The sequence below is a fragment of the Heterocephalus glaber genome, unplaced genomic scaffold (assembly GCF_053883595.1).
Source record: "Heterocephalus glaber isolate CG9 unplaced genomic scaffold, H.glaber_assembly_v1.0 deba00001572, whole genome shotgun sequence".
Classification (NCBI taxonomy): domain Eukaryota; kingdom Metazoa; phylum Chordata; class Mammalia; order Rodentia; family Bathyergidae; genus Heterocephalus; species Heterocephalus glaber.
In genome coordinates, this window is record NW_028258357.1 from 19,936,215 (window position 1) to 19,946,966 (window position 10,752).

General features: G+C 45.8%; 1 protein-coding gene across 7 annotated transcripts in view; it reads right to left on the minus strand.

The window, feature by feature from the left end:
* Pah (phenylalanine hydroxylase) overlaps nucleotides 1-7,607 on the minus strand; it is a 70,358-nt gene extending 62,751 nt beyond the window's left edge. For all 7 annotated transcript variants that reach the window (XM_087192718.1, XM_004844840.4, XM_004844841.4 and 4 more), the window contains exons 1-2: nucleotides 7,459-7,607; nucleotides 2,171-2,278 (exon numbers count right to left, since the gene is read on the minus strand). In XM_087192718.1, coding sequence (XP_087048844.1) covers nucleotides 2,171-2,278; nucleotides 7,459-7,518 — 168 coding nt within the window. In that variant the 5' untranslated portion in view covers nucleotides 7,519-7,607. The remainder of the gene's footprint in view (nucleotides 1-2,170; nucleotides 2,279-7,458) is intronic.
* Nucleotides 7,608-10,752: the final 3,145 nt, after the last annotated feature.

The window sequence follows — 10,752 nt, forward strand, 5'->3', positions numbered from 1 at the left end:
TTAAGTTTCATTTTGTTCTCACTTGAACAATTAGCACATATAAAATTCTACTGACGATATAACTATGGCAGAGATAAAAATCCCCCACCTGGAGAATCCATGCTCGAGGCAGGGCTGTGGGACAGCAGTGCACATCGAGCAGAGCAGATGCATCCTGTGAGCAAAGGGGACAGCTCTGGGGACGCGGATAGGGTGACCCATCCAGGGACTCCTGGTGGGAAAGGATTGACCAGGCTGCTCCCTGGGTGGACAATGCACGCACTCCCACTGGGCTCCCCTCAGCATTTAAGGCTCTTTGTAGCCCTCAGGAATCCTCCGTAACGAATCTGGATTTGTGTTTGCTGAGCAAAGTCCAGGGGAGCAATAGCACATGTGCTGAGTGCCGAGTGCCTCAGCTTGCAGGGCAGCTTTCCTGCCTTCTACCCTCCCAGCCTCCCAGAGCCGTGTCCAGGGGCCTTGTTCCCCAGCTCCCTCGCACCAGGGACCCCTCCAAACTCATCTCATCACCTTGGCTTCCCTCTGCCCAGAGCTGTGCTTGGTGGCATGAGGCTGGTGTGGAGGCCCCTGTCCTTCTGTCCCCTCTCCCCAGAGGGGAGAAAGGAGATGGAGAAAGGAGAGGACAACTAAACAGCCAATGAAAGACACCAGGACAAGTGGGCCTGGGGGCATGTCTATAATCCCAGGACTCCGGGAGTCTGAACCAAGAGGAACTCAGGTTCCAGTCTAGGCTGGGCAAATTAGCAACTTAGCAAGACTCTCTTTGGCAAAATAAAATACTAGAAAGGGGGGGAAGCTCGGGATATAGATCAATGCAAAGTTCAATCTCCAGTACTAGGAAAACAAATAAGCAGATGATGTGATAAGGAAGAAACCACAGAAGAAAAAATTTTAAAGTTTTATTGTGTATCAGCACTTTTTTTTCTATTATTTGACTTGCATTTTCATGGTGCAATGGGCCCTGCAACTCACAAAGCCAGTCTTGTGTGACACAATGTTGAACAACAGTTAAGAAGGTCGGTTCTGAAGTCAGAATGCTCAGATTCAAGTAACATCTCCAGTATTTACAGCGGGGTGACCTTGGGCAAGTTAATGAACCTCTCTAACCTTCAGTTTCTTTCTCTGAAAAATAGGGACAAAAGCCCCTAATTCATGCTCCTTTTATGCAACTAAGCGAGATGGTGTCTCCAGAGCTGCTGTCACTGAGAGGCCTTCCCACACCCCACCTCTGCTCATGGCTACTCACAGAGCTTCTCCTCCTTCCGCTGTCTGGCTCCCCAGCCCTTCCCTAAGCACCGAGAACTTTGTAGGTTTTCATGGGTGCTCTCATCACATGGTGCCAGGCCCAGGAAGGGCTGAATGCATGACACCAATGCAGGTTGAGCAACATTCGGATAGTCCTGACAACCAGCCTGCCAGTCCACTGGGCAGGTCATTAACAATGGTAGAAAGCAAAGCATTTTCAGTAGGAAAGGCCCAGCTGAAGCATTAGCAAAGTACCTGTGAGAAATCTGGATTAGGAAATCGTGCCTACCGAAAGCCCAAATCAGTATTTCCTGAATTCTGTTCTCAGATGTTAATAACTATTCTTAAAATTGAGTCCACAGTAATCGGCTTGGAAAATAGTACACACATTTACCCCTATAATGACCTGCTATGTACATTAGAGTTTTGTAGACTTTAAAAGTCCTATGACAAAGAAATCAGAAAAAATCATCTAACCTTGTTTCTCATACATATTGGCCATGGAATCTCTTTAATCATAAGATATCAACCAATACCTTGAAAAATATTAGCTGTTGTCTAGAACATAGTTTGGGTTTAATCTGCCCAAAGGAAAGGATGGTGTCTTATTTATTACCTTATTTCCAGATAATCAATATTAATTTAGTGAATTAAAGAATCAATGATTCTTTCATTTCATTTTGTCTAGTCTTCAACCATGATCACATGCAATATATATTTACCAATTTTCAGATATGGTTTTTTCACAAAGTCCCTGTTGCACTTAAGCAGGTGTGAAATATCAGGACTGCAGTATGAGTGGAGAGACACAAGCTCCAGAGATTGAACTTAACTAAGTCCACATAGCTGGTTCTTGCGAGAGGTGGAGCAGAAGTTGGTTTCAGCTCTGTCTTTCAGATGTCACCTAAGACAAACACAAAGCACTCACCTCAAACAAGCGCAAGACTTTGGCCAATGCACCAACTTCTTCTTTGAGGGAGAAGATCAATGAGATGGCGCTATTTTGGCTGGAGTTGTCTTCAATGTACCTCGTTTCCTGCAGAATTAGATGCACTTGGTTAAAATATTTTCAACATCTTGGAAAATTCTTCCTTTGAAACCTCCAAGAAAGAAGCAAACGGGATTTTTCCCTAGTTAAGCCTTGGAATCCAGTGAGCTACGTGTACTCTATCCAAAAGTATATTGTGGGGCCGGGGATTTAGCTCAGTGGTTTCGCCACCTGCTGCGCAAGCGCAAGGACCCGAGTTTGATCCCCGGTACCAAAAAAAAAAAAAGTATATCGTGTGGTGGAAGATAAGTCAGTCAAGGGGAAGGAAATGCTCAGTGATGCTCTCGCATCCATTTTCATTTTGGTTATTCACTGATGTCACCCGTCAATCCCATTAAAATTAATGCCTTTTCATGTGCACTTACTAAGTGCCAGGCACAATTCACTTTGTATCTGAGAGACACAGAGATGAAAAGGCAGCACTTCTACCCTTCAGGAGCTAAAATTCTTACTTAATAGCCACTTTTACAACTAACTGAAACATACTTAGAGGCAACATAATACAGCTCTGAAAGTAAGCATCCCAGAGAACACTGGGAAAGACATGGGCAAGTACTCAGAATAGACACAGGCTTCTGAATTTGAAGACTTGGCTTGAAATCCTCTCTCTTCCAGTTTCCTGCACCACTTTGGGAAAATCTCTCAGCCTTTTTGTTCCCTCAGCTATCAAATCATGATAATCATAACTCTTATCAAAACAAATTCAGATGATGAAGAAAAAAAGATAAGTTTAAAAGGAATATTAAAAGAAGTATAACTGCAAAAAAAAGAAGTACAACTGCTAAGCTTTTGGCAAAATCTCGGGAAGCATTAACTCATTCCTATATGCTGGGATCTAAGATATCCATTTCTGAAAAAGAGTCATAAAATGCAGAAAAGTACACAAATAACCTATCAGAAGGGGCTTACTTTTAAATAAATAGTAAAGAATGCGAAGTATCTACCACATACTACTCGTGTGTGACAGCAAAAGGGGGTAAGGGACAGGTGTGCATTCCAGAATCTGCCAAACATTACCCCAAGTTTGAAAAATAAGTTTTATTTTAAAAATGATGTGCACCACTGACATACAGAATGTTCCTAAAAGCTGGGAGGAAAAACGTGCATGACACATGGCCTTTTGTGAGCAAGTTAATGCAGTTAAGGAACTGGAGGTCACAGCATCTCCCTGGAGAAGGCTGAGTGGGGCAGATTCTTATCAGCGGCTGAGAGAGTAAACACTGCTCCCATCCTAATGGCCCCTAGGAAAACTTTTTCAAATCAGAAAATTCAGATTCTCCCAGAACCTCCCATGAAACAGCAATGTGGAGAGGAACCCAACTTATCAGCAAGTGGAATGAGAGCGTGAATTAGAATTAGAAGACCGAACGGTCATAAAGTCCCATTTGGAGTATGATGCTATCTTTCTAAAAGCAATTTTCATGTACCGTTTACTAAGAGCCTATCATGTCCTGGGAATTACAGTAAGCGCTTGGTTTGGATGATCTCCTCTAACTTTGAAAACAGTATAAGAGATAGGTTTTATTATTCACCAAAGCCCCCTTTGTTGGCGACAGGATTAAAGCTCAGCGAGGTCGAGTGAGTGGCCTCGAATACCCCAGGTCGCAGTGGGGCTGGGATGGAGGCAGAGCGCTGCCTCCCTGCCTGCTGGCCTTGCATGACCACCTGTTGCAGGCTCTTCCTCGGCTGCAGACGGGTCTGGCTTCCGTCTCCTCCCTACCATAGAGCGCTGCCTGCTTAGTTCTTCTTCCCTCGAAGAGACAAAGATTGCTCTGTCTCTGGTTCACTTGGCAACTTTCCTCTCTCCAGCTGACCTCTAGGCAAAGGGGCTATCCCTGATGCTGAGCAGCACACCCCACCTTCGGCTGGGGCAGCTCACACTTGAGAGCGCCTCTGCCCGAAATCAGTCACCCCAGCCCTGGCCCACTCCTGCACCTGTCCCTCGGACCACCAAGTCCAACTCCATCTCCCCAGAAACGACTCTGCTTTCCACTGCCATCGTGGGACTCCAGCTTGGTGGTCCACACGATCCCCCAGAAAAGAATTGTGCCCGGGGCCGAGGATTTATCTCAGTGGTTTCGCCGCCTGCTGAGCAGGAACAAGGACCCGAGTTTGATCGCCAGTACCAAAAAAAAAAACTGTGCCCAAGTCCTTCTGCACTGTCTAAAGCATTCTGGATGATTTTTAACTACAGAAGATCTCAAAATCGCTGATAAATACACAGGCTGTGTGTTAAAAGTGTGTCTTCGAGTCTACGTTTGCTATGTGATTAGGCACTCCTGTGCTACACCATACTGTGCTGTTACTAGGGTTGGTTCTGCCTCTGACTGAGTACCTAGCACTTGCAGGGAGCTGTGCTGAGTGCTTTGAACAGTTAATAAACCTCCTCTTGGGCAGCAACTAGCTCTTCTCCAAGAGTGTACACGTGTACTCCTCCTTCCTCACAAGACTGTTGCTCTCCTTTTGTAAATGAGGAAATAGGCTCAAACAGGTGAAGCAGTTGTCCAAGGGCATCCAGCTAATGAGTAACAGAGTCTGAACAACAGGGTCAGTGGTTCCAGGAGCAGACTCGGCTAGGACAACAACTTCCCTTCTGGATTCTGACACTGCTGTGTTGACCCAGCCAATCACAGACCTTTGACAAACTCTTCTTGAGTATTTTTTCATTATCTCATGAGCTGCGCTTAATTTATTTCTAACAGATTTGTGAGTTGACTTGTACACATGTGTACAATGTGGATGGGTATGAGGTAGAGAAATGGAACTCACAAACTCACTGAGAAGAAAGAGGGCAGGAGGAAAGAACTTTATTAGGAACCAAGAATCAAAGAATTTCAATGGTTGAACAATGAATGCATTCACCGTAGAAACACAACATGTTCTTTCTAGTTGTGTCTAAAAAGTGCATTCTGTTATCTTTAGAAAGAGCAGATTTCAGATTTATAAGCAACACATTTTAGCAAGGGTACTCCAGGAATGCTGACTTCCAATCTTGGTGCTTTGAGGGTTATGAGGGAGATATGCATTTGTAGCTGTGGACACACACACACACACACACACACACACACACACACACACACACACACACACACACACTGTAAGATGACTAAGCACAAGATGCAAAGCCCCACCACAAAATATCTCTCTGCAGCATAGTACAAACTCCCTATCTATCTCTACATCCCAGCATTAGCCTATAGGAGGAAGCATTGCAGAAAACAAATGTACATCGTTGTTGGAGTCAGATGGAGGTTTAAACACCAGCTCCACTATTGGTAGATATGGTTTCTGCCTTCCTCACATCCTGTTCCGTGACTCTATTTTTCACAGCATTTTTCTCTATATGAAATTATACTACATGTTGATTTTGTTAGTTTTTAATTGCTGATCATTTGCAGGAGAGTAGATTGTGGTGGGGCAGGAACTGCCCGGCCAGCACACAGCAGTGCTCGATAAGTCTTGGCTGAGTGAATGGAAGAGCCAACTCCCTCCTACGGGACAGGAAAGCTGTGATGCTGCCTGAGGAAAGCTCTGCTGCACCCTAGGCCCCCAGCACTCCGGGGTCCTCCTGCCCAGCTGTCCTGAAGACTCCCAGAGCTGGAAGGAGTCCTGCAGATGAATGGAGTCCAATCCCATCTGCCTGGGCCCTACAGATACCGAGCTGAGCCTCCCTGCCCCAAAGCACAGCTGACATGGATCCGGAGCGTCCTGCACACCTGGCACCCTCTCCAGGACGAGCTGCCCCAGGCACAGTGCCTGACCCCTGGCCCATCCGGGCCTCCCTGCCAGAGTTCAGGACATTTTGTGGAGCAAACCCTTCGGTTCTAGCTACACGCACCGGGTCCCTTTCCTGTACTCCAGGAACTGCAGAAAAGATGTATAGGCTTTATTTCATTTAATTCTCATGCTGCCCCTAAGATGTGGCTATTTTTATTCCTACTTTTCAAACCAATGAGTCTGAGGCTCTGCGAAGTCAAATACCCACGTTGGATGCAGAGGTGAGACCCCGGCTTGCCTGAAATCCACCTCTACCGGGGCCCTGCACTTGGCAGTGCCAACCTGTGGATTCTTGGTCTTCTAAGTGCTACAGAAACCAAACCTCAAGACCCCTTGGCTCGCTGACCTGAAGGTTGCCCTAACCCATCTCACGGATCCAAAAGAGCTGGTCCACATCCCCGCAGTCTCTCCAGGTATGCTCATTTTGGACTCAACCTTCCTCTCCTCTCTCTCGCCCCCTAGTGGTTCTCCCTAATCCTGCAGGCTCGGTCCTCCGAAATCTGAATCTCATAGACGGGAGAGGGATTTCCCACCTGGAGTGAGGATGTAAGTCAAACTGTGAAATGTGCTCTGCAACTATTTACCTCACGAGAATAATGACAAACCCTGCAGCGTGGCACCCACGCTCTCTATATCCCCAGCACACTTTCAGGGTTCTGAGCCATGGTACACCTGGGGTGATGGCCTCGTTCATCTCCATCTCTACTGAGTTTCTCCCTCCCCCGTTCAGAGACAGTTTCCAAACTCTCTTCAGGCTTTCTCTTCTCCCAGAGTTAAAGGGAGATTCAGTTTCCCATAATCTTGCCGTCCTCGTAACTGGCCCAGGGCACTTTATAACATCACAGAACTCCAAGGCTCTGCCCCAGATGATGAATGACTAGCCCTTTCAGTTTAGAGAGAGAAGACAGGAAACAGACAGGGGCCGTGACCTGTCCAAAGACACACAGCTGGTTGGTAGCAGCTCTGGACAGGTGATCCCCAGCTCCTAAAGCAGTGCTCTTTCTCCTTGAAAACCACGTAGGATGGATGTGGTTCATTGGGGACAGTTGTTAAGGGCAGAACTACCTGATGACTTCTGGTCATTCTCACTCTCTGCAAATGAATTCAGACTTCTTGGTGAGCTCATGACCCTAGGAAGCATCAGTATATTCCTATCTCAGATCTCTCCTCCCAGGCGCACACCCAGGACTGGGGATTGAATGCTGGACTACTCCAACCCTTTTGTTTTTTATTTTGAGACAGAGTTTCAGTAAGTTGCTAAGATGGCCAGACTAGGCTTGAACTCATGGTCCTCCTGACTTAGGTGCCAGAGTGCTCGGATTAGAGGTGTGCACCGCCACACCCAGCTAAGACCTCTTTCTCCCTGGGCAGCTGGGGCCACCCTGGCCTACCTGTCCAAAGTCAGAGAATTTTCGGTCCAAGCCTCTGTTCTCCAGGACCACAGCAGACATGCTGGCGGCTGGAGAGAGCTGTCTGTAGCACCAGATCAGCAACCAGCACGAGGCTGAGCATTTTAACCTGGTGCAGCACAGGGTGTGTCCTGACACGTCACCTGTCGGGCTGAAGCCCAGGGGGCGTTGCCCCGAGGCAGCAGGGTGAGAGGAGGGATCCTAAGGGCCTGGCAACCTGTGAGGCTGTGCTTGGCAGCCTGCCCTGAACAGAGGCCGAGGCCAGACAGCCTAGGGCCACCTGTGCCTGGAGATTACGCATGTTTGACATAGAAGTGTTCTCCGGAGCCTGGACAGCAGCTTGCCCCCAACTAGAGTAAATCCACCTCTGCCTGATGCTGACAATCATGGGAACAATTCCCTCCTCATTCCTGTACAAACACACCCAGGGTCCTAATGTAGATTTTTTTCGGTACCTTTTGCTGACTGCTCAGCAAACCACCTTGCTATGCTTTGTCTTTGGAAATCTATGTATAACTGACGTCGTGGACATTGAGCTCCACAACTGAAGAGCAAAGGTAGGGGTCAATGGGGTTGAAATCCATCACAGGTTCCACAGCAACTTACATAACCCAGGGGGGGGCTCCCAGTAGAGGATGGCAGGGCCACCTCGCTGCAGTGCATGAGAGGCAAGAATCAGAGGGTCGAGGCAATGTAGTAACACTTGGTAAATGATCATAAACTTGGCAACAATAGGACTGTTCCGTGTTCGGGTGGCCTTCCGGGCCTTGTGAATACACCAGGGAACAAAACACAGGAGCGGGCAACCGCCAGCCACCAGGCAGCCAGAGCAGGGCTAAAGCAAGCCAAGGAGGCTGGGAGTGGGTTTCTGGGAGGCAGGGCAATGCTGTCAACCCCATCTTACCAAATAGGGGCACAGAGCTGGGGTGTTAGTCACTAGCAGGAAAATCGAAGTAGAAAGAGAACACTGGAGAGTTACAGTTTCAGGAAAGATGCAAAATATCAGGGACAGGAGGCCTTGAGGGCCTGCTTAATATTTACCCAGGAGAGGTTAAAGGGGTGTGAGGTCACAGGCCGATAACAGAGGTTCTGTGAGCCCACCCCCACCCCTCCCACGATTCTCTGACCTAAAAGCTAAGCATCTGCCAAAAAAGAGAAAAACCTCAAGTTTTGGATTAAAAACAAGTGGATTCATTCCTGGTTTTACCATTGAAGAGCTCTGTTTGCTGTCGTTAAGACGGAGCTTTTAGTGGCTGATTAGGGTTTCTCCCACCTCTGCATCCATCAGGCTGCCAGGAGTACAGACAGAAAGCACAGCATCAGTCCTATTCCTAATACTTAATGTTCTCCAAAAGTCAGAATTGGGTCATTTATTTTATTTATTTCACCAATCTGATCACGATGAAGGGGTATCTTGCTTCTGCTTTTAATTTGCTTTTCCTTTATAACTAGTGAATGTATTTCTTTTTTTTTTTTGCACTTTATTAAATTCTTTTATTGGTACATTTTAGATATACAACACAATTACATTTCTCATTGGGAATTGTACCTTTACATAATGCATCTTGGTTCTTATGTTTTCCCCATTCCTAGCCCTCCCTTCACGCCCTCCACCCTTCCCCATTTACAAAGACTTTATTTCCATTTTTTCCATTTCTCATCATTTTTCCTTTCCCTTCTTTCCTTTCCCCTGCCCCTCCCACTACCCCTACCCCTTTGGACCTTTTCTTCCTATTTTGCATTATTGATTATTCATTCTAATCATTGGTACATTTTAGGTATACAATATAATGACATTCATCATTGGAAATTTGCACCTTTACATAGTCTCTCTTGGTTCTTATTTTTCACCGTTGCCCAGCCCTCCCTTCAACCCCTCCATTCCTCCCTATTTACCAAGATTTTGTTCCTGTTTTTCCATTTTCTCATATTAATCCCATTCTCTTCTATCCTTTACCCTAGCCCTCCCACTTCCTTCCCCTTTGCCCCTTTTCTTCCTATTTCACATTACCTATTATACATTTAGTCCTTATTTACACTTTCAGTTTCTCACACCAGAGAAACTATTCGGTATTTATACATGTGTGTCCTATTTATTTCACTTAAGAGTGTCACCTCAATGTGCATCCACTTAGCTATAAATGTCTCTAGTTTCTCATTTTTTATGGCTGAGTAGTACTCCATTTTATTAAAAAAACCCATTTTCTTTATCCAGTCTTCAGTTGATGGGCATTTGGGCTGTTTCCAAGTTTTAGGTATCACAAACTTTGCTGCTATGAACATGGGTGCACATATATCACTGTGGTATGATTCTTTTAATTCTTTGGGGAAGATCCCCAGCAGTGGAATAGTGGGGTCAAATGGGACTCCCAGTCCTAGTTCTTTGAGGTATCTCCATACTGATTTCCACAGTGCTTGCACTAGTCTACACTCCCACTAGCAGTGGAGCAGGGTTCCTCTTTCCCCACAACCCAGCCAGCATTCGTTATTGGTTGATTTCATGATAGCAGCCATTCTTTCTGGAGTGAAGTGGAATCTCAGCATTGTTTTCATTTGCATCTCTCAAATGACCAGTGATGTTGAACATTTTTTCATGTATTTATTTGCTATTTCTACTTCTTTGTGTGAGAAATGTCTGTTCATTTCAGATGCCCATTTTCAGACTGGGTCTTTAAATTTGGGAGGTCTGATTTTTTTAAGTTCTTTATAGATTCCGGATAGTAGACCTTTGTCTGAGGAAGAGCAGGTGAAGATTTTTTTCCCACATTGTGGGTTGTCTCTTCACACTGCTGGTGGTTTGTCTTGCTGTACAGAAGCCTTTTAATAAGAAGAGATCCCACTTGTTGATTGTTTGTGCTAGTTAATGGACAACTGAGGTTTTGTTCATAAAATCTTTTCCTACAACCATGTCTTCAAGGGTTCTACCTAACCTCTGTTCCAACTGGTTCAGAGTTTCCATTTTAATATTTAGATCTTTAATCCATTTTGATTTTAATTTAGTGCATGGTGAGAGATATAGGTCTAGTTTTAATCTTTGGCAAGTTGAAACCCAATTTTTCCAGCACCATTTATTAAAGAGGCTATCTTTCCTCCAGTGAGGGTGTTTGGCTCCTTTGTCAAAGATGAGATGGCTGAGTGTGTCTGGCAGTGTTTCTGCATCTTCTAATCTGTTCCACTGGTCCTCAAGTCTGTTTCTTTGCCAGTACCATGCTGTTTTTATCACAGTAGCTTTGTAGTAGAGTTGCAGGTTGGGGATTGTGATACCCCCTGCCATGT